Source organism: Pristiophorus japonicus, chromosome 5 (genome assembly GCF_044704955.1).
Source record: "Pristiophorus japonicus isolate sPriJap1 chromosome 5, sPriJap1.hap1, whole genome shotgun sequence".
In the NCBI taxonomy this organism is placed as follows: Eukaryota; Metazoa; Chordata; class Chondrichthyes; family Pristiophoridae; genus Pristiophorus; species Pristiophorus japonicus.
In genome coordinates this window covers 116,493,587-116,518,053 of record NC_091981.1, presented here as the reverse complement: position 1 = coordinate 116,518,053, position 24,467 = coordinate 116,493,587, and the positions used below count along the sequence as shown (strand labels likewise).

The window sequence follows — 24,467 nt, the reverse complement described above, 5'->3', positions numbered from 1 at the left end:
TCACATTTCAAACACAATGTTGAACTCGATCATGTTATAATTGTTATTAGATAAATGTTCATGCACCGTTAGGCTGTTAATAAAATCTGGCTTATTACTCATTATTAAGTCTAATATGGCCTGCCCCCTTGTTGGTTCTAGGACATACTGTTGCATAAAACTATCTGAACACAGGAGAAATTTGTTACCTTTCTGACATGAGCTATTCTGCTTATCCCAATCTATAAGCATTGAAGCACTGACCACACTTGATCAGCTCCGTTGGGCAGGCCACATAGTTCGCATGCCAGACACGAGACTCCCAAAGCAAGCGCTCTACTCGGAACTCGTCCACGGCAAACGAACCAAAGGCGAGCAGAAGAAACGTTACAAGGACACCCTCAAAGCCTCCCTGATAAAGTGCGACATCCCCGCTGACACCTGGGAGTCCTTGCCAAGGACCGCCCTAAGTGGAGGAAGTGCATTCGGGAGGGCTGAGCTCCTCGAATATCGTCGCCGAGAGCATGCAGAAATCAAATGCAGGCAACGGAAGGAGCGTGCGGTAAACCAGGCTCCCTGCCCACCCTTTCCCTCAACGACTATCTGTCCCACCTGTGACAGAGACTGTGGTTCTCGTATTGGACTGTACAGCCACCTAAGGACTCATGCTAAGAGTGGAAGCAAGTCTTCCTCGATTCCGAGGCGCTGCCTATGATGATAACACAGCTGCTACCAGGGGGCCTATACACAACTCCCACTAGACTTAAATCCTTTTCTAATTCTTACTTCTATCCAAAGTCTCCACTGCTAACCTCTCGTTATATCCTCTCTTATCATTGAAGTGATTGCATCCTTAATCACTGAGGCTGTTCCTCCCTCTCTACCATTTTCCCCATCTTTCCGGCAGAGCTTATAATCTGGTCTATTCGGTTCCCAATCCTGACCGTCTTGCAGCCATGCCTCAGTAATGGATACCATGCCGTACCCTCTAAGTTGAATTTGCGTCTGCAATTCATTCAGTTGGTTCCTTATACTCGGTGTGTTTGTATAAAGAACGGTCCACACACCCTAGCCTGTCCTTCTTATCTAATGTTTTTCTCATTTCTTATTTCTCTCTCCTGATTTACATCTTTGTTTTCCCTTTACCTGTAGTGCCTAAAGCACAATTTCTGACTATTAGTCTACTCTCTTCCCTTTTGTTTATTTTAGAATGATTTATGCTATGTTTTCCTACCCTCACCCCACAAATCATTTGGAAAAATAAACAATATGAGAATAGATTGGCAGCTAACATAAATGTGAATTCAAAAGTTTTCTATAGAAACATAGAAAATAGGAGCAGTAGTAGGTCATTTGGCCCTTCGAGTCTGCTCTGCCATTCAATATGATCATGGTTGATCCTCTATCTCAACACCATATTCCCGCTTTTTCCCCATACCCCTTGATGTCTTTTGTTTCTAGAAATCTATCTATCTCCCTCTTAAATATATTCAGTGACTTGGCCTCCACAGCCTTCTGTGGTAGAGAATTCCACAGATTCACCACTCTCTGAGTGAAAAAACTTCTCCTCATCTCAGTCCTAAATTTCCTAGCCTGTATCCTGAGACTGTGACCCCTTGTTCTAGACTTCCCAGCCAGGGGAAACATTCTCCCCGCATCCAGTCTATCCAACCCAGTTAGAATTTTATACATTTCAATGAGATCCCCTCTCATTCTTAAAATCCAGTGAATACAGGCCTTGTCAACTCAATCTCTCCTCATATGACAGTGATGCCATCCCAGGAATCAATCTGGTGAACCTTCGCTGCACTCCCTCTATGGCAAGTATATCCTTTCTTAGGTAAGGAGACCAAAACTGCACACAATACTCCAGGTGCGGTCTCACCAAGGCCCTGTATAACTGTAGTAAGACATCCTTGTTCCTGTACTCAAATCCTCTTGCAATGAAGGCCAACATACCATTTGCCTTCCTAACTGCTTGCTGCACCTGCATGTTTGCTTTCAATGGAGCCCAAGTTTCAGCTGATGATTAGAACGGCGCACCTCCGTCAGTTTTGTCAGCTGTTTAGGACAAAAAGCACGCTGAAATCCTACCTTGGAATTCTCGTCGCTTGTAAGACCGTGGTGTGGCAGATCAGAGGCTGAGGGGGGGGAAGCAAGTATCCTCGCAGCCGGCAGGGGGCTGGGGCCCAGCGTGGTTTGCAATGTCGGCAGTCTTGGGCATGCACGTTATAGCGTGCGCACATGCGCAATGGATCTTCGACCTTGGCAATCGGCCATTTAAAAGAACGTGGCACTCTGTTAAAGCGAGCTGTGACTTTTGGGTGCAGGTAGGGAAGGAGTGAAAAGTATTTAAGTGATTCTTGGAGTGCAAAGGAGTGCTGCAAAGGTACTGCATAGGTGCATGCAAGGTCATTTAAAGGGAGAACGTGGTACTCTGTTAAAGCGAGCTGTGTGATTTTTGGGTGCAGGAAGAGAAGGAATGAAAAGTCTTTAAGTGATTCTTGGAATGTAAAGGAGTGCTGCATAGGTGCATGCAAGGTAAGGACTGTGTGTTTTTAAAAATCACTAAGTGTAAATCCAGTATAGCAATGCGAGAACAAGCAGCGAGAACGAAGAACTTCTTGCATGAAGAAGTGGAGATTCGAGTTAATGTCATTGAGTGGAGATGGCAGGAGCTGGACACCAGCAACAGAGGCCGCACAAGGGTGGCTCCCAAAGAAATCAAGAAACGCTGGGATCTAGTTGCAGAAGAATACTGTGGAGTGGTGAATACCAGGAGATCTGGAAGCCAATGTAAAAAGAAATGGCAGGACCTTGGTCAAGTCGTTAGTGTAAGTAATATTTTCCTTTTCTCAATGGAATTGCATTTGTAAATGTGACCAGCTGTATATGTCCCACCCAGCAGAAAGGCACCCTCTCTAGAAAGTTATATTTTCATCTTTGTAGAAGAATTTAGCGCACAACAAAAGGGAAAGAACTCGAACAGGAGGAGGCGTGCCAAATCTGCACCCACTGACACCCTTGGAACAGAGGGTTGCTGTCCTGATGAGTCGTGCCTGGAGAAAAGCAATCAGTACAGCACAAACTGGGCCCACTTGCCTGGGAGAGGTTAAGTCCTGAAAATGCATCGTGACCCTTCAAATCAAACTGTTGCCTAGCCTGCTATGTGCGAGACTACTCATGTCACCCATCCTGCCCACTCCTGTGCTGCTAACCATTTGCCTGTTTGGTTATATTTTGCAGAACATGGTGCCAATCCAGAAGAAGATTCAGATGCGTGCAATCAAGACCAAGGCGGTGGGGGGCGGGGGGAGGGGGGGGGGGGGGGGCGGGCGGTCTTGGGAGATGGATATGTGTTCAGGGGAGAATGTTGATTGTAATATGGATCAGTTCATAGTGCAGGGCCTCACTCTCCCAGACAATACCATGAGTTCTCGTCCAACATTCCACTCTTTCATCCACCCTCCATCCTTGTGTAGTGCTTTAAGTTCTGATGCGACATGCCATCGTCTCCTCACGTACCCATCCGCGTTTAGTGATGTAAGTTCTGGTCCGATGTTCCATGGTTTCACATCTTCCGACGTTGCAGGTCCCAGTGGTGGAATGCAGCTTGGAACACCCAGTTCTCCACTGTCAGAGGTAGAGGGTCCCAGTGGTGATGGTGGAATGCAGCTTGGAACACCCAGTTCTCCACTGTCAGAGGTAGAGGGTCCCAGTGGTGATGGTGGAATGCAGCTTGGAACACCCAGGGCCCCACTGTCAGAGGTAGAGGGTCCCAGTGGTGGTGGTGGAATGCAGCTTGGAACACCCAGGGCCCCACTGTCAGAGGTAGAGGGTCCCAGTGGTGGTGGTGGTGGAATGCCACTTGGAATACCCAGGGCCCCACTGTCAGAGGAAGCGGGTCCCAGTGGTGGAGGTGGAATGCAGCGTGGAAAACCCAGGGCCCCACCATCCCACCCTGCGCCTCGCACTGGAGGGGTGATGCGAGGCAGAGCCGGGACAAGAGGAAGGAGAATCCGAATAGACTCTCCTGAGAAGCAGCGTTTAACAGATGCACTTGAGGTTATTGCATTGGGTGTGGAGAGCAGTGGACTTACCCGTTCACTCGAGGGCACCATCAGAGGGGTTGGTGATGAGGTAACAGCACTGTCTGGACCAATAGCAGTTATGCCACGTGAACTGAGTGCAGGAATCTCAGGAGCAGCGCAAACGCTGGCAGAGGCCATCAGGGAGTTAGCTGCTGCAATAAGGGCACACATCCCGGCCAATCAAATGCCACTTCCACTGCAATCCCCGTATCAGCCTCTGTAGAGACCCAAGCTGGGACCCACCTCTCTCCCCCCCCCCCCCACCCCCTCTCTTCCCTACGCCCCCCAGCCCACCGACCCCTCCCCCTCATGAGGCAGTGCACATTCACCGAGATGTGGACGAGAGCTGGGTGCAGCCTTTCTTTGCTGCTGTTTTTGATGTAGTAGTTGTTGATGTCACTGTTGTAACTGTTTTCAAATTGAAATTGTTTATTAAGTTTTGTAACTTTACAAGTATATAAGTGGTCTTAGAGTTTTTAAATGATCTTAGAGTGTAAATGCTCTCACATTTAATAAGTTGCTTAAATTTACTGCGTCAAAAGTTATCTTAAGATTTTTCAGTGATCTTGTTCACATATTGAAATTGTTTTACTAAGTTTTGTAACTTTACAAGTATATAAGTATTTGCCATTTTTAAGTGATCTTAAAGAGTCATATCAAATTAAATGTTGATACAAAAATGATTTTATTGCACTAAAGTAAAGTACATTGTAAAGATTTCAATGAAATATATTATACATTGAAACTAAATCATGACAAGAATGCTTTTATTATTGCACTAAAGTAAAGTACATTGCAAACGTTTCAATAAAGTTTATTACTGAACATTAAAACTGAATCATGGTCTGTTATCATATCACCACACAACATTTAGGAACACCTGCAAAAGATAGACATCCCTCACCCCTTCAGTCATGCCTGCCTCCCGCACCTAGCCATGACCGAGGGGTGTGCTGGTGTGGCGTGTCGTGGCGTGCAATCTGAGATGCACAGATCGGTCCTGCTGCTGGCTGCGAGGGGTTGGGTTGGGGGCGGGTGGGCTGGGGGGGGGTGGTGGGAAGAGTGGTGTTGGGGGTGTAGGAATGAGGAGGGACACACGGAGCGAAGGGTTGGGAGGTGGGGGGCAGGAGGGAAAAGAGTGCTGTTGGGAGTGTGGGAGACAGTGGTGGGTTAGGGTGGGTTACACCACGTTACTCTAAGTCAGTCCCTGACAGAGGCACGTTAATGCCAAACAGTTAGTTCTTACAAATGAGAGATAATCTAGTCCGAGGTGAATTATTCAAGTAATAGGTTGGACTAATGGGGCATGATGTTTTCCAAAGGATCAACTTAGCCACAATTAGGTGTTGATGTGATGTGTTTAATGCTTTAGTCCTTTGTGTTTAATGCTTCCCAGTTGGACTAATGGGGTCTGATGTTTTCTGAAGGATCAACTTAGCCACAATTAGGTGTTGATGTGTCTGCCTCAGCCAGGAGACTACACTTGCTTATTTATAGAAAGAGAAACAACTGTCCTCAATCAGCAGAAAAAAGGCAAAATATCATCGCAAGAGGTTTTAGGCCATTTTAAGTGATGTGTTTAATGCTTTAGTCCTTTGTGTTTAATGCTTCCCACCCTCCGTCTCTGGCTGTGCCTGCACTGAACTTAACTCTAGGTAAGCTTTTTTAGAACTTACGAAAGTGTTCACTTACTCTGTTCTAAGTTAGTTTGGAATAACTTTTCGCAGTTCAAACTTGCAAAACAGGCCTAAGCGGCTGGACACACCCCCCTTTTGAAAAAAAAACTGAACTAAAACAAAACTAATCATAGGCAGTTCCTCGGAATCAAGGAAGATTTGCTTCCACTCTTAGCATGAGTTCTTAGGTGGCTGTACAGTCCAATACGAGAACCACAGTCTCTGCCACAGGTGGGACAGACAGTTGTTGAGGGAAAGGGTGGGCAAGGAGCCTGGTTTGCCTCACGCTCCTTCCGCTGCCTGCGCTTGATTTCTGCATGCTCTCGGCGACGATACTTGAAGAGTTCAGCGCCCTCCCGGATGCACTTCTTCCACTTAGGGTGGTCTTTGGCAGGGACTCCTGCGGGGATGTTGCACTTTATCAGAGAGGCTTTGAGGATGTCCTTGTAACGTTTTCTCTGCCTGCCTTTGGCTCGTTTGCCGTGGACGAGTTCAGAGTAGAGCGCTTGCTTTGGGAGTCTCGTGTCTGGCATGCGAACTAAGTGGCCTGGCCAACGGAGCTGATCAAGTGTGGTCAGTGCTTCAATGATGGGGATGTTGGCCTGGATGAAGACGCGAATGTTTGTGCATCTGTCCTCCCAGGGGATTTGTCGGATCATGCGGTGACATCGCTGGTGGTATTTCTCCAGTGACTTGAGGTGTCTACTGTACATGGTCCACATCTCTGAGCCATACAGGAGGGTGGGTATTACTACGGCCCTGTAGACCATGAGCTTGGTGACAGTTTTGAGGGCCTGGTCTTCAAACACTCTTTTCCTCAGGCGGCCGAAGGCTGCACTGGCGCACTGGAGGCGGTGTTGGATCTCGTCGTCAATGCCTCCTCTTGGTGATAGGAGGCTCCCGAGATAAGGGAAGTGGTCCACATTGTCCAGGGCCGCGCCGTGGATCTTGATGTCTGGGGGCAGTGTTGTGCGGCGAGGACAGGCTGGTGGAGGACCTTTGTCTTACTGATGTTTAGCGTAAGGCCTATGCTTTCATACGCCTCAGTAAATACGTCGACTATGTCCTGTAATTCAGCCTCTGTGTGTGCACAAACGCAGGAGTCATCCGCGTACTATAGCTAGACGACAAAGGTTGGAGTGGTCTTGGACCTGGCCTGGAGACGGCGAAGGTTGAACAGGTTCCCACTGGTTCTGTAGTTCAGTTCCATTCCAGCGGGGAGCTTATCAACTGTGAGGTGGAGCATGGCAGCGAGGAAGATTGAGAAGAGGGTTGGGGCGATGATGCAGCCCTGCTTGACCCCGGTCCGGACGTGGATTGGGTCTGTGATGGATCCGTTGGTAAGGATCACGGCCTGCATGTCATCATAGAGCAGACGGAGGATGGTGACGTACTTTTGCCGGCATCCAAAATGGAGGAAGACGCTCCATAGACTCTCGCGGTTGACAGTGTCAAAGGCCTTTGTAAGGTCGAAGGCAACCATGTATAAGGGTTGGCCCTGTTCCCTGCATTTTTCCTGCAGTTGTCGCGCTGCAAAAATCATGTCCTTTGTGCCCCGGAAATCCGCACTGCGACTCCGGGAGGAACTCCTTGGCCACAGGGAGAAGACGGTTGAGGAAGACTCTAGCGACGACTTTCCCAGTGGCTGATAGCAGGGAGATTCCTCTGTAGTTGCCGCAGTCGGACTTGTCCCCTTTTTTAAAGATGGTCACGATCACTGCATCTCTGAGATCTCCCGGCATGCTCTCCTCCCTCCAGATGAGAGAGATGAGGTCATGTATTCGCGTCAGCAGTGCCTCTCCGTCATACTTCAATGCCTCAGCAGGGATTCCATCCGCTCTTGTAGCCTTGTTGTTTTTAAGCTGTCTTATGGCTTTTTCTACCTCGTGCAGTGTTGGGGTCTCACTGAGGTGGTGGCGGGTCACATGCTGCGGAATGGAGTCGCAAGCACTCGAGTCAAAGGCAGAGTCTCGATTGAGGAGATCTTTGAAGTGTTCCTTCCAGCAGGCCCTGACTGCCTCGGTGTCCTTGATAAGTCTTTCCATGTTCTTGGCCAGGAGTGGTGTGGGGCCTTGGGTGTTTGGTCCGTATGTGGCCTTGACTGCGATGAAGAATCCTCGCACATCATGGCTGTCGACCAGCTGCTGTATCTCCTGTGCTTTCTCCATCCACCACCTGTTCTTTAGGGTCCGGGTTTTTTGTTGGACCTTAGCCTTTAGCCATCTGTAATGCTACTTTGCTGCTCCCGAGTTGGGTTGCTGTTTAAGGCTCAGAAATGCCCTGCACTTGCAATCTATTAGTTCCTGAATCTCCTGATCATTCTCATCAAACCAGTCCTGGTGTTTCCTGGTTGAGTGACCGAGCGTATCTTTTGCAGGCATTGGTTATGGAGGTCTGGAGAGCAGACCAAGCGCTGTGGACATTCTGCATCTCGGGGCCATCAAGGCATGACAGGTTAGCTGTGAGGTGCTGACTGTAAAGGGCTCTCTTAGCTGGGTCCTTAAGTGCCCCGGCATTGACTTTTTTGCGACACTGCTTCTGCTGCCCCCTTTGCTTTGGGGCTATGTTGCTGAAAATGATGGATCGGATTAGGCGGTGGTCCGTCCAGCAGTTGTCAGCTCCTGTCATGGTAGGGGTGATGCGCACATCCTTGCGATCCCTGGCTCGGACGATGACATAGTCGAGCAGGTGCCAGTGTTTGGAGCGAGGGTGTTGCCACGATGCCTTGTATTTGTCCCTCTGGCGGAACAAGGTGTTGGTGATAACAAGTTCATGCTCGAGACATTTTGTCAGGAGTAGGGTACCGCTGGAGTTGGCTCTCCCTACCCCCTCTCTGCCAATCACGCCTTCCCAGAGGTCTGTGTCCCTGCTGACCCTGGCGTTGAAGTCGCCGAGGAGGATCAGTTTGTCGCCCGCGGGGACGCAGGTCAGGGATTCTTCGAGGTTGGAGTAAAAGCCCTCTTTGGCCTCATCTGTTGCATCGAGTGTTGGGGCGTAAGCACTGATGACTGTGGCACACTGGTTCCGGGATAGGGTGAGTCGAAGCATCACGAGGCGTCCGTTAGCCCCGCAGGGTGAGTGTCTTTGAGGTGGTCGACCAGCTCGTTTTTGATGGTGAAGCCGACTCCGTGGAGGCAGCGATCTGCCTCTGGTTTACCATTCCAGAAGAAGGTGTAACCTCCACCTTGTTCCTTGAGCTGGCCTTCCCCTGCCCGCCGGGTCTCGCTTAGGGCTGCGATGTCGATATCAAAGCGTCTAAGTTCCCGGGCAACTATGGCGGTGCGGCATTCCGGTCTGTCGCTGTTGGAGTTGTCGATGAGGGTCCTGATGTTCCAGGTCCCGAACTTCATGTTAGAGGAGTGGAAGATGCCTGTGCGTGATTTCTTTTAACGTGGGGTGATCGTTGCACACCAGCTACCACACTGGCTTAGCTGAGCGAGGTCTTGGTCCAGTGGCAAGCGGGTCCAGGACAACTGGAGACCAGGCACTGCTATATGGGCCTAATTGCCTATGGCGAGGTGTTGGCCGCAGGTTAGGCATTGGGTAGCGCCCTTGATGGTAGGTGGTCCAAGGCTTGGTTGGGGGCAGGCATTGGTGGGGGCCAGTGGTTCACTGGGGTTCAGAATGGGGGGGCAGGGGGGGGTCGCCATTGTACAGACCACATGCTGGAGGAGAGGAGGCCAGGCCATCAGTGGGGAAGAAGACTCTAAACTGGAGCAAACTAAATGCCGAGAATTGCGATTTCTAAGATACTCCAAACTAAACTAGTTGCTCCAAAGAAATAGGAGCAACTCCACCCGAAACTTGGGCCCAATGACTGGTGTACAAGGACACCCAGGTCCCTCTGTACATCGACACTTCCCAAGCCATCACCATTTAAATAATAATTTGTCCTTATGTTTTTCCTACCAAAGTGAATAACTTAACTTCACATTTATCCATGTTATACTGCATCTGCCATGTGTTTGCCCACTCACTCAACCTATCTAAATTGCCTTGCAGCGTCTTTGCATCCTCCTCACAACCCCACCTAGTTTTGTGTCATCAGCAAACTTGGAAATATTACATTTGGTTCCCTCATCCAAATCATTTATATATATTGTGAATAGCTGGGGCCCAAGCACTGATCCCTGTGGTACCCCACTAGTCACTGCCCGTCACCCCGAAAAAGACCCATTTATTCCTACTCTCTGTTTCCTGTCAGCTAACCAATTTTCAATCCATGTCAATACATTACCCCTAATCCTATGTGCTTTAATTTTGCACACTAACCTCTTATGTGGGACTTTATCAAAGGTCTTCTGAAAATCCAAATACACTACATCCACTGATTCTCCCTTATCTATTCTATCAGTTATATCCTCAAAAAACTCCATTAGGTTTGTCAAACATGAGTTTCCTTTCATAAATCCATGTTGACTTTGTTTAATCCATTTGATATTATCTAAGTGTGCCATTATCACATCCTTTATAATAGACTCCAGTATTTTCCCTACTACTGATGTTAGGCTAACTAGTCTGTAGTTCCCTGTTTTCTCTCTCCCTCCTTTTTTAAATAGTGGGGTTACATTTGCCACCCTCCAATCTGCAGGAACTGTTTCATAATCTATAGAATTTTGGAAGATAACAACCAATGCATCTACTATTTCCATGGCTACCTCTTTTAGTACTCCGGGATTTAGATCATCAGGCCCTGGGGATTTATCTGCCTTCAGTCCCATTAGTTTCTCCAGCACTATTTTCTTACTAATAATAATTTCCTTTACTTCCTCTTGCTCACTCGACCCTTGGTTCCCTCGCATTTCTGGGAAGTTATTTATGTCCTCTTCCGTGAAGACAGAACCAAAGTATTTATTTAATTGTTCTGCCATTTCCTTGTTCCCCATTACAAATTCTCCTGTTTCTGTCTGTAAAGGACCTACATTTGTCTTCACTAATCTTTTTCTTTTTACGTACTTGTAGAAACTTTTGCAGTCGGTTTTTATGTTCCTTGCAAGTTTACTCTCATACTCTATTTTTCCCCTCTTAATCAATCTCTTGGTCCTTTTTTGCTGAATTCTAAACTGCTCCCAATCCTCAGGCTTGCTACTTTTTCTGGCAACTTTATATAACTCCTCTTTGGATCTAATACTATCCTTAATTTCTTTTGTTAGATATGGTTGGGCCACTTTTCCTTTTGTGTTTTTACACCAGAAAGGAATGTATAACTGTTGCAATTCATGCATTCGTTCCTTAAATGTTAGCCATTGCCTATCCACCATCATGTCTTTTAATGAATCTTCCCAATCTATCATAGCCAATTCATTCTTCACACCTTCGTAGTTTCCTTTGTTTAGAGTTAGGACCCTAGTTTCGGATTGGACTACTTCACTTTCCATCTTAATAAAGAGGTCAATCATGTTATGGTCACTCTTCCCTAAAGGACCTCGCACAACAAGACTGTTAATTAACCCCTTTGCATTACACAATACCCAATCTAGGATAGCCTGTTCCCTAGTAGTCTCCTCAACATACTGGTCTAAAAAACCATCTCACACACACTACAGGAATTCATCTGCCATAGTATTATTACTAATTTGGTTTGGCCAGTCTACATGTAGATTAAAGTCACCTACGATTACTGTAGTACCCTTGCTACATGCATCTCTAATTTCCTGCTTGATGCTGTCCCCTACACTGTTTGGAGAGCTATAGACAACTCCCACCAATGTTTTCTGCCCCTTGGTGCTCCTTAGCTCCACCCAGACGGATTCTACATCTTGGTTTTTTGAACCAATATCCTTTCTCACTATTGCTCTGATGTCATCCTTTACTAACAACATCACACCACCCCCATCTTCCTTTTTGCCTGTCCTTCCTAAATATCAAATATCCTTGGATATTCAGTTCCCATCCCTGGTCACCCTGCAACCATGTCTCCGTAATTGCAACTAAATCATATCCGTTTACATCTATTTGCGCTGTTAATTCATCTACCTTATTACAGATGCTTCGTGCATTCAGATACAATGCTTTTAAATTTGTCTTTTTAACATTATTAGACATCTTAACATTATTTTGTACTATAGCCCTATTTGTTCTTACCTGGACCCTATTTGTTAGTGCACTCTTTTGTTTGTATGCTCTGTCCCTTACTGACATAATCTGGTTATCCTTACCACAATTATTTTCCTACATTGCTTCCTTTTTTTTTCTCTTTAGCATTCTAGATTTGTCTCCACTGCGACCGTCCTCACCCCCCCACCCCAGTTTAAAGCCCTGTCTATCTCCCTAGTTAGTCGGTTCACTAGAACTCTGGTCCCAGCATAGTTCAGGTGTAGAACATCCCCACGGAACAGCTCTCTCTTTCCCAAGTATTGGTGCCAGTGCCCCATGAATCGAAACCCACTTCTCCCACACCAACCACTGAGCCACGCATTCATCTCCCTGATTCTATTGACTCTATGCCAATTTGCTCATGGCTCAGGTAATAATGCAGAGATTATTACCTTTGTGGTTCTGCTTTTCAATTCAATCCCTAGCTGTTCAAACTCTCTCAGCAGAATCTCTTTCTTAGTCCTACCTATGTCATTGGTACCCACTTGTACCACGACAACTGGATCCTCCCCCTCCCACCCCAAGTTCTTCTCCAGCCCGGAGATGTCCTTTATCCTGGCACCGGGTAGGCAACACAGCCTTCGGTACGCACGCTCTCGGGCTGCAAAGAACCCTATCTATCCCCCTAACTATACTGTCCCCTACTACAACCACCTGCCTCTTTACTCCTCCCACTTGAATGGCTTTCTGCACTACGGTGCCTTGGTCAGTCTGCTCATCCACCCTGGAGTCTGCACACTTGTTCACAAGGGTTGCAAGAACCTCAAATCTGTTGGACAAGTGCAGGGACTGAGGCTCCTGCAATACTACCTTCTGGATCCCCTTACCTGCTTCACTCGCAGTCATATCCTCCTGTCCCTGACCACGTGTCAATTCTAAAGTATTTAATCTAGAGGGTGTGGCTGCCTCCTGGAGCAATAGGTCCAGGTAACTTTCTCCCTCCCTGATGTCTCACAATGTCTGCAGCTCGGACTCCAGCTCCTCAACTCGGAGCTGAAGTTCATCGAGTCGCAGACACTTAGCGCAGATGTAGTCGCTCTGGACCAAAATGTCCAGAAGCTCCTACATATTGCAGCAGCAACACATCTCCTGTTTTCCAATTATATTATTTAATTAATTAGTTTAGCGTTAATCAAGTATTTACCTAGATTATTGAATTAGCTAAATAAATAAAGGTTAGTTTTTAGTAATATGCTATAAGTTAATTTAAAGAAAAACTTAGCCCACAATCACTACCAATCACTTACCTGCCTTACCTGTGATGTCACACAGCAGAGTTCTCCTCACCCGGAGCCGTGCGATCTCCTGGGAAAGGCAAAAAAATATAAAAATGCAGGCCAATTGGGGAAAAAAATCTGGGAAAATTCCTCTCCAACCCAACCAGGCGATCAAAACTAGTCCAGATCATCACAATGGCCGTATGCTGTGGTCTGCTGTGGCTTTTATCCCCACTCTCGGGCCTCGGTCTGCTCCTGCTCAGGTACGCCGCCGCTCTGCGGAAAGTTAGGAAAAACAAGGCAAAGCCACACACACCTCCCGCCCCCACTTCACCGAACTCTTCCACTTACCAAACTCTTGTTCTCTCACTCTGAGCTAAATAATAAATGGGTAGTAAGGAGTGGGGCCAATTAGGGACCAAAAAGGAGACCTACGTATGGAGGCAGAGCGGATGGCTGAGGTACTAAATGAGTGCTTTGCATCTGTCTTTACCAAGGAACAAGATGCTGCCAAAGTCATGGTGAAAGATGAGGTTCTGAGATACTGGATGAGATAAAAATTGAGAAAGAGGAGGTACTAAAAAGACTGGCTGTACTTAAAGTAGATAAGTCACCCAGAACAAATATAATGCATTCTTGGATGCTGAGGGAAGTAACGGTCGAAATTGCAGAGGTACTGGCCATAATCTTCCAATCCTCCTTAGATATGGGGATGGTGCCAGAGGACTGGAGAATTGCAAATATTCCATCCTTGTTCAAAAATAGTGTAAGGATAAACCCAGCAACTACAGGCCAGTCAATTTAAACTCAGTAGTGAGGAAGCTTTTAGAAACGATAATCCAGGACAAAATTAACAGTCACTTGGACAAGTGTGGATTACTTAAGGAAAGCCAGCACGGATTTGTTAAAGGCAAATCGTGTACTTGATTGAGTTTTTTGATGAGGTAACAGAGGGCTGATGATGGCAATGCGGTTGATATGTACATGGACTTCCAAGTGCTGATAAAATGCCACATAATAGACTTGCCAGCAAAGTTGAAGCCCATGGAATAAAAGGGGCAGTGGCAGCATGGATACAAAATTGGCTAAGTGACAGGAAATAGAGAGTAGTGGTGAACGATTGTTGTTCGGACTAGAGGAAGGTACATAGTGGTGTTCCCCAGAGGTCAGTACTAGGACCATTGTTTTTCTTGATATATATTAATGATTTGGACTTGGGTGTACAGAGCACAATGTCAAAATTTGAAGTATAGTTAACAGTGACTAGTATAGTTATCTACTTTAAGTACAGCCAGCCTTTTTAGTACCACCTCTTTCTCAATTTTTATCTCACCCAGTATCTCAGAACCTCCTCTTTCACCATGACTTTGGCAGCATCTTGTTCCTTGGTAAAGACAGATGCAAAGCAGTACCTCAGCCATCCACTCTGCCTCCAAACGTAGGTCTCCTTTTTGGTCCCTAATTGGACCCACTCCTTCTTACTACCCGTTTATTATTTAGCTCAGAGTGAGAGAACAAGAGTTTGGTAAATAGAAGAGTTAGGTGAAGTGGGGGCGGGAGGTGTTGCTTTGCCTTGTTTTTTCCTAACTTTTTCCACAGAGCGGCGGAGCTAAGACTTCAAAGAAGGTGGAATGAGCAGACACGTGGCAGATGAAATTTAACAGAAAAGTGTAACTTGATACATTTTGGTAAGAAGAATGAGGAGAGGCAATATAAACTAAAGGGTACAATTCTAAAGGAGGTGCATGAACAAAGAGACCCTGGGATATATGAGCACAAATCGTTGAAGATGGCAGGGCAAGTTGAGAAAGCATATGGAATCCTGGGTTTCACAAATAGATGCATAGAGCACAAAAGCAAGGAAGTTATGATGAAGCTTTATAAAACACAATTGGAGTATTGTGTTTAATTCTGGGCACTTGAGGAGGATTTGAAGGCCTTAGAGAGGGTGCAGAAAAGATTTACAAGAATGATTCCAGGAATGAGCGACTTCAGTTACGTGGATAGACTGGAGAAGCTGGGGTTGTTCTCAGAGCAGAGAAGGTTAAGAGGAGATTTGATAGAGGTGTTCAAAATCATGAAAGGAAGAGACAGAATAGAGAGAAACTGTTTCCATTGGTGGAAGGATCGAGAACCAGAGGACAGATTGTTAGAAGAACCAAAGGCAATATGAGGAAAAACTTTTTTACGCAGAGACTGGTTAAGATCTGGAATGCACTGCCCGAGAGGGTAGTAGAGGCAGATTCAATCGTGGCTTTCAAAAGGGAACTGAATAAGTACCTAAAGAAAAAAAAATTGCAAGGCTATGGTGAAAGGGTGAGGAGTGGGACTAGCTGAAGTGCTCTTGCATTGAGCCAACACGGGTTCGACGGGCTGAATGGCCTCCTTCTCTGCTGTAACTATTCTTAGGGCTCGAGTTGCTCCTATTTTTTTGGAGCAACTAGTTTAGAATGGAATAGCTTAGAAATTGCAATTCTCGGCATTTAGTTGCTCCAATTCTAGTGAGTTAGAATATTCGTTTTAGAAGTTTTTTTTTCAAAAAGGGGACGTGTCCAGCTACTTACGCCTGTTTTGCAAGTTTAGGCAGCGAAAACTTACTCCGAACTAACTTCGAATGGAGTAAGTGTAGATTTTTGTTCGCTCAGAAAAACCTTGCCTACACTTTATAAATTAAGCGTAAGGAACGAGAGATAGGGGGGAGGAAGGGAAGTTTACAAGCATTAAACACTTCACTTTTACAAATAAAGAGCCATCATCAATAATAAATGATAAATAAATCAATAAATCAACCAATAAATCAATCAAAAATTAAAAAAAAAAAATCAATCAATAAATACAAAAATTAAGTTTCCACTCACGTACTGCAGCACCGGGAGCCCTCCAACAGCGTGCTGGGACGGGCCCCCACCCCCCACACAGGAGATGCCGGTCGGGCAGGCCCTGCCACTGACCAGCACCTCAGGTGGGACCCGCCGCTGCCGCCGAAGACTTCGGGCGGGGCCTGCCCCCAGCAGACGACGGACTCCCGACCAGGACTTTGGGCAGGGCCTGCCGCCACCGAGGATGCCACTTCGGGCGAGGCCCGCCCCCAGGAAATGCCGGGCGGGCCGCCGCGGAAATGGTAAGTTCTGTCAGACCGCTCAGTCCGGGATAGGGGCGACATCTCTTCGGCTTGGGATAGGGTCGTCGCCCGGAGACAGGACGCGCTGGGAGGGCCAGGGGCTACTGCGCATGCACCCAGCTGCCGGCACTGTTTTTGGCGCAGGGCTATAGCTTTGCCCTCAGCAGCTCCTGCTGCGCAATGCCGAGCTGGAAACGGCCCTACAGATATCGGAGAATCGTGAGGTAAGTATTTGCCGCTTTTTCAGTTCTACAAATTAGGCGGGCCTCTCCGATGTGCGCCGTTCTAGTGGGGGTCCGAAACTTGAGCCCTATGATTCTATGTAAAATCAGTGAGCAGTCAATTAGACTCCAAATTTTCTACAAACATTGTTTTGAACTAATGTAAAATAAAGCACTGGTGTTTAACTTATTTGTGTGTGTGTGTGTGTCTAATTACAAAATAGATTAAATGTAAAATTGTACAATAAAGCTGTCCTGAATTCTTGTGTGTAAAGAAAGCAAGCACAAGTGCTCAAATTATTCTTCATATGTTACATTACCATTTTCTGTAACTAGAGGAAACATGGCTACTTAAATATTAGCACTTCAATTCATTAAGAACATTTCAAGAGTATTTCACTTTTGTGTTTGAGAGCCTGAATTAGTGTGTTCTTAATTTGTTACTTTTTTGTAGTTATGATTAAAACAAAGTTAGTCAGTTTCAAATTAAAATCCAAGAGATTCTGATAGTGAATTCTAGTAAACCTATTAAATTCTCTAGATTTAAAAAAAATGCACTGGACTCATCTGCTATTTTGCCTTGGGTTGGAAATTTGTGACTGAGATTCACCCAAAAATAACACCTACCGATATAAATTAATACTTTCAGCTTCATACCCAATTATTTATCTAGCATTAATGAGATCACTACACAAAGGTCCATTTCTAAAAGTTTATTTCAAGATCATTTTAAAAAAAAGCGCATTCAGATTTGCATTTTTTTCTCACTTGAACAGTTAAAATGTGTGCTTTCAGCATTCTATCACATTTCTACAAGGCTACTCAAAACAGACATGAATTTTATAATAAGTAAAAAAGTGAATAAAATTGCATGTTTGCATGATAAAATGTTAAGAACATCTACACACAATAAAAACAGGTACAATTTCACAAAAAACGAGCCAAAATGTACAAAAGAATCAGATAGAAGAGACAAAAATAAAGAGACACAAGATACATTATTTTGCTGGAGTTTTTTTTTAAACATACATATCATCGTTGTAGTCATCTTCATCCGATTCTATCAAATATTTCACCTCTTTCTTGACTCGGCCCAGCCTTGATTGAGATGCATCAGAATGTGTGCTTGACCGAACGTAGTCAGCGGTCTCAAAATCATTTTCACCATCTTCTTCATCGTATATTGACTTTTTAGATTTCTAGGATTATTAAATCAAAAATAGTTACTTTTAAAATCAAATCAAAACCATTTGTATATTTGGCATATTTTTGACAGACACAATAGAGAAGGAAAAGATTATTACATAATGATTCCAGTCTGGAATAAACAGCGTTATATGTTTGGACTTTCATTCTATATTATTTTTTACTAAACCAGCCATAGTTAATGGAAAAAATAGCAACAGTTTAAAAAAAACCTGATTATTGTAGTCTGGGCAATCGAAACAAATTTACTATTGTGGAAGGAAAAGGAAGGGAAATGTAGGGGAGATATTTTTGTTGAAACCAGCAGCCCCCCCGCACCCCCGCCGCCATTTATAAAATACTATACTTACCTGAAAAATATTTTTGGCAAATTACACAAAATACACAAATTGGCTGCCGCATTTCCTGCTTACAACAGTGATTACACTTCAAAAACTACTTCATTGGCTGTAAAGTGCTTTGAGACATCCAGTGGTCGCTATATTTTTAGTATTTCAATTTGAACACTTAAGTAATAAGTGAATAAAATTGCATATATGCATGATAAAATGTTAACATCTACACACAAAAACAGGAGATTATGCAGATCAATAAATAGCCTCTTTCCCAGCTCCTGTAATGTCAATTACACTTCCCTTCCCTTTTTAATGTGACATTATTTACATTAAACAAATCTTCCTCAATCTTTAAATAAATTCAATTTCCACATACAAATATGAATTACTGGCACCCTACAGCAGAAAGAGAAGTCACCAACAAAATTCATTCCACCACACTGCCATTTTGGTCATCCATTCCCTTGCCCTCACTCCTTTGTTTACAAATCCTTATTCTGGCCATTTCTGCAGTTCTTTGACTAGAGAAGCAAGCATTGAGGTTTTGAGGTTAAAATGAGCAAAGTATAGCATACAAGCAGCAATAAAGAAAGAGTTTTAAGGGGAAACTGTATGTAGACATTTAACGTCTTTCACAGAATATAGACCAGTATATGTGTGTGATAGGTAAAGTAGGATTCTTTTGTATTATCAACCTGGCTTGTATTGCTGACATTCCTGTCTTGAACGATCAGATCAAAACAATACTGCTTGGTTAAAACATGCAAATTGTTGAAAAGTTATTTTATAGACTACTTCAAGGATGATCATCCTAGAGGCAGTTGCTCCATGAATAAAGCGATGACTTGCCCTGATACATCTGTCTTTTCAGGGAGTAACAAAGACACACACTATTACCCAAATTCACTAACCTCTGCCCGGTGAGGAGTTCAATCAGGATTATATTCCCACTGAAAATAAACAATTTACTAGATTGGTTTAACTTTTGGTTCCACCTAGTATAAGCTCTGTGTACATAAACAAGACATGCATCAGAAGGTTCAAATTGGGCTAGAAGCAGGTGGGGAAGCTGAAGGGGTTCTTCAGGCAGGGCACGTTAGGAAATAAAAGAAAACTGGCACAGACACAATGGCCGATTGACTTCCTTTTGTGCTATCAGATTCGATATTTCTTTTTAATGGAAATAATGGGCTCAAGTTTCGGACCCCCCGCTAGAACGGCACACATCGGAGAGACCCGCCTAATTTATAGAACAAAAATTGCGCCAAATACTTACCTCGCGATTCTCTGATATCTGTAGGCCCGTTTCCAGCTCGGCGCGGCGCAGCAGGAGCTGCTGGGGGCGGAGCTACGGCCCTGCACCAAAAACAGTGCCAGCAGCTGCGCGCATATGCAGTGGAGGCTGCGCACATGCGCAGTAGCTCTTGGCCCTCCCAGTGCGTCTTGTCTCCGGGCGACGACCCTATCCCCTGGCCGAAGGGACGCGCCCCTATCCCGGGCCGAGTGGCCTGACACATCTTACCTCTTTGGCGGGGCCCGCCCGCTCGGCATCTCGCTGGGGGCAGGCCCTGCCTGAAGTGTCGGCGGCAGCCCGGCATCATCTGCACGCGGGTCCCGCCGAAAGTCCTCAGCAGGGCCCATTCAGCTCCCCCCCGCCCTCTCTTTCCCCCTTACCCCTCTCTTTCCCCCTCCTCTCTCTTCTCTTTCCCCCCTCCCCCTCCTCTCTTTCCCCCCTCCCCCCTCGCTGTCAGAAACACAGAGAGACACTGACAGAGACAGAATGAGAGACACTGCCAGAGACAGAGAGAGAGACACTGAGCAGCCCCATCCCAGCACGCTGTTGGAGGGCTCCCGGTGCTGCAGTAGGTGAGTAGAAATAATTTTTTATTGATTGATTGATTTTTAAATTTTTTTTGATTGATTTATTGGTTGATTTATTGATTTATTTATAATTTATTATTGATGATGGTTCTTTATTTGTAAAAGTGAAGTGTTTAATGTTTGTAAACTTCCCTCCCCCCACCCCCCCCCCATCACTCGTTCCCTACTCCTGATTTATATGTGTAGACAAGGTTTTTCTGGGCGTACAAAAATCAACACTTACTCCATTCTAAGTTAGTTTGGAGTAAGTTTTCGCTGCCTAAATTTGCAAAACAACTTTGGCGTAAGTGGCTGGACACGCCCCCTTTTGAAAAAAAAATCTGTTCTAAAATGAACCTATTCTAACTCACTAGAACTGGAGCAAACTAAATGCCGAGAATTGCAATTTCTAAGATGCTCCATTCTAAACTAGTTGCTCCAAAAATATAGGAGCAACTCAGGCCGAAACTTGAGCCCAATGAGATGGTGGGTAACAGATCAGCGACATGCAACGTGAAATTCATACAATTTTCAGAAGAAATGATGGGTGGGATTCAACTACTATTTATCTGGATATCATTCAATATGATGAACCCAATAACAAAACCGCACTTCACTAACTCTTCATGCCAAAATTAGGTCTGGCAAGCAGCTTTAAGTATAAGGAACTTAAAATCATCAAAAACAGTTGGATTCAAGTTATACTTAGTAAATGTGCATTATTTTTCTTTACAAAGACAGCAGTATTTGTACAGTACCTGCAGTAACAGATCATATTCATGATGCTGATTTCAGCTGCATATAGTTTCGGTAAGTTTTTAAAAAATTCCGTGCAGTAAATGAAAACAACTGCAATACTGCTCACAAACTTCTAAACATCTGTGGGCAAGGCCCTTAAGAGGTTCAAATAGACAAACGTTCGATCTTATCAAAAGTGCATAATTTCAACTTGGAATGAATCGTAGCAAATGAGACACCTATAGGGGTCAGGGCAATCCAGAACAGTGCAGTGAAGACTGCAAGCATAGCAACTGATATAGTGAATGTAGTATCCACTACCTACTGCAATTGGCAAGAAATGCAAGAGAAGACACATGACCTGAAGGGAAATTCAAGGAAGACATTTATAAGGGCAGGCATAGTGCAACAGCATAGAGTGGCATTTGTGAGTTTGGTAAGTGGGTGAGTTCGGGCAAGCGGGGGTGGCAGGTGCTGTTTTGTCTTGTTTTTCCTACCAGTGCTGACACTAGAGCAGCTGATAAGGAGTGCGAGAGTAGGAGACGGAGGCCCAGAGACCAGCCCAATCAGTTGCAGACAAAGATAGAGGGGTGCCAAATCGAGAGGTGACGTCACAGCCAAGCTGGTAAGTGGTTGGCTGTTCGACTGGTAAGTATAACTCTCTTTTAGACTGACTTTTAGATTGGTTTAATTGGCAGCGAACTACTAAGTAGCTGTTTGGTGTTTAAGTAAATTTCAGTAAGTAAATTAATTTAAGGGTTAAGTCATGGCAGGAGAGCTCGGACCCGTGTCATGCTCCTCCTGTGCTATGTGGGAAGCCAGGGACGCTTCCAGTGTCCCTGACTACTATGTGTGCGGGAAGTGTGTCCAGCTGCAGCTCCTGACAAACCGCATGACGGCACTGGAGCTGCGGATGGACTCACTCTGGAGCATGCGCGATGCTGAGAATGTTGTGAATAGCACATTTAGTGAGTTGGTCACACCGCAGGTAAGGGTTAGGACAGATAATGAATGGGTGACCAAGAGACAAGTCAAGAGCAGGAAGTTAGTGCAGGAGTCCCCTGCGGTCATCTCCCTCCAAAACAGATATACCGTTTTGGATACTGTTGGGGGAGATGACTTACCAGGGGAAGGCACCAGCAGCCAGGTTCATGGCACTGTGGGTGGCTCTGCTGCACAGAAGGGTGGGAAAAAGAGTGGGAGAGCGATAGTGATAGGGGACTCCATTGTAAGGGGAATAGATAGGAGTTTCTGTGGCCGCAACCGAGACTCCAGGATGGTATGTTGCCTCCCTGGTGCAAGGGTCAAGGATGTCTTGGAGCGGCTGCAGAGCATTCTGGAGAGGGAGGGTGAACAGCCAGTTGTCGTGGTACATGTAGGTACCAACGATATAGGTAAGAAGCGGGAAGAGGTGCTACAAGCTGAATTTAGGGAGCTAGGAGTTAAATTAAAAAGTAAGACCTCAAAGATAGTAATCTCTGAATTGCTACCAGTGCCACGTGCTAATCAGAGTAGAGGGAGCAGGATAGTTAGAATAAATACGTGGCTTGAGCAGTGGTGCAAGAGGGAGGGATTCAAATTCCTGGGACATTGGAACCAGTTCTGGGGGAAGTGGGACCTATACAAAAAGGACGGTCTGCACTTGGGCAGGACTGGAACTGATGTCCTGGGGTAACATTTGCTAATGCAGCTCGGGAGTGTTTAAACTAATATGGCAGGGGGATGGGAACCCATGCAGTGAGATAGGGCGAAGTAATATGGAGTCAGAAACAGATGGTGGAAGGCCGAGTAAACAAAGGCAAGAAATAAAAAGGGCCACACTACATCATAATTCTAAAAGGACAAAGGGTGTTAAAAAAACAAGCCTGAAGGCTTTGTGTCTTAATGCAAGGAGTATCCGTAATAAGGTGGATGAATTAACTGTGCAAATAGATGTTAACAGATATGATGTGATTGGGATTACAGAGACGTGGCTCCAGGATGATCAGGGCTGGGAACTCAACATCCATGGGTATTCAACATTCAGGAAGGATAGAATAAAAGGAAAAGGAGGTGGGGTAGCATTGCTGGTTAAAGAGATTAATGCAATAGTTAGGAAGGACATTAGCTTGGATGATGTGGAATCTATATGGATAGAGCTGCAGAACACCAAAGGGCAAAAAACGTTAGTGGGAGTTGTGTACAGACCTCCAAACAGTAGTAGTGATGTTGGGGAGGGCATCAAACAGGAAATTAGGGGTGCATGCAATAAAGGCGCCGCAGTTATCATGGGTGACTTTAATATGCATATAGATTGGGCTAACCAAACTGGAAACAATACGGTGGAGGAGGATTTCCTGGAGTGCATAAGGGATGGTTTTCTAGACCAATATGTCGAGGAACCAACTACAGGGGAGGCCATCTTAGACTGGGTGTTGTGTAATGAGAGAGGATTAATTAGCAATCTCGTTGTGCGAGGCCCCTTGGGAAAGAGTGACCATAATATGGTGTAATTCTACATTAGGATGGAGAATGAAACAGTTAATTCAGAGACCATGGTCCAGAACTTAAAGAAGGGTAACTTTGAAGGTATGAGGCGTGAATTGGCTAGGATAGATTGGCGAATGATACTTAAGGGGTTGACTGTGGATGGGCAATGGCAGACATTTAGGGACCGCATGGATGAACTACAACAATTGTACATCCCTGTCTGGGGTAAAAATAAAAAAGGGAAGGTGGCTCAACCGTGGCGATCAAGGGAAATCACGGATAGTATTAAAGCCAAGGAAGTGGCATACAAATTGGCCAGAAATAGCAGTGAACCCAGGGACTGGGAGAAATTTAGAACTCAGCAGAGGAGGACAAAGGGTTTGATTAAGGCAGGAAAAATAGAGTACGAGAGGAAGCTTGCAGGGAACATAAAGACGGACTGCAAAAGTTTCTAAGATATGTAAAGAGAAAAAGATTAGTAAAGACAAACGTAGGTCCTCTGCAGTCAGAATCAGGGGCAGTCATAACAGGAACAAAGAAATGGCAGACCAATTGAACAAGTACTTTGGTTCGGTATTCACGAAGGAGGACACAAACAACCTTCCGGATATAAAAGGGGTCAGAGGGTCTAGTAAGGAGGAGGAACTGAGGGAAATCCTTATTAGTCGGGAAATTGTGTTGGGGAAATTGATGGGATTGAAGGCCGATAAATCCCCAGGGCCTGATGGACTGCATCCCAGAGTACTTAAGGAGGTGGCCTTGGAAATAGCGGATTCATTGACAGTCATTTTCCAACATTCCATAGACTCTGGATCAGTTCCTATGGAGTGGAGGGTAGCCAATGTAACCCCACTTTTTAAAAAAGGAGGGAGAGAGAAAACAGGGAATTATAGACCGGTCAGCCTGACATCGGTAGTGGGTAAAATGATGGAATCAATTATTAAGGATGTCATAGCAGTGCATTTGGAAAGAGGTGACATGATAGGTCCAAGTCAGCATGGATTTGTGAAAGGAAAATCATGCTTGACAAATCTTCTGGAATTTTTTGAGGATGTTTCCAGTAGAGTGGACAAGGGAGAACCAGTTGATGTGGTGTATTTGGACTTTCAGAAGACTTTTGACAAGGCCCCACACAAGAGATTAATGTGAAAAGTTAAAGCACATGGGATTGGGGATCGTGGGCTGACGTGGATTGAGAACTGGTTGGCAGACATTAAGCAAAGAGTAGGAGTAAATGGGTACTTTTCAGAATGGCAGGCAGTGACTAGTGGGGTACCACAAGGTTCTGTGCTGGGGCCCCAGCTGTTTACATTGTACATTAATGATTTAGACGAGGGGATTAAATGTAGTATCTCCAAATTTGCAGATGACACTAAGTTGGGTGGCAGTGTGAGGTGCGAGGAGGATGCTATGAGGCTGCAGAGTGACTTGGATAGGTTAGATGAGTGGTCAAATACA

The 24,467-nt window shown here is 45.3% G+C and overlaps 1 protein-coding gene across 1 annotated transcript in view; it reads right to left on the bottom strand.

Moving 5' to 3' along the window:
• Positions 1-17,113: 17,113 nt before the first annotated feature.
• The window catches only part of LOC139264103 (DNA topoisomerase 2-beta-like), a 146,290-nt gene continuing 138,936 nt past the window's right edge, over positions 17,114-24,467 (bottom strand). Inside the window, exon 28 of the mRNA XM_070880192.1 lies at positions 17,114-17,600. Coding sequence (XP_070736293.1) covers positions 17,421-17,600 — 180 coding nt within the window. The 3' untranslated portion in view covers positions 17,114-17,420. The remainder of the gene's footprint in view (positions 17,601-24,467) is intronic.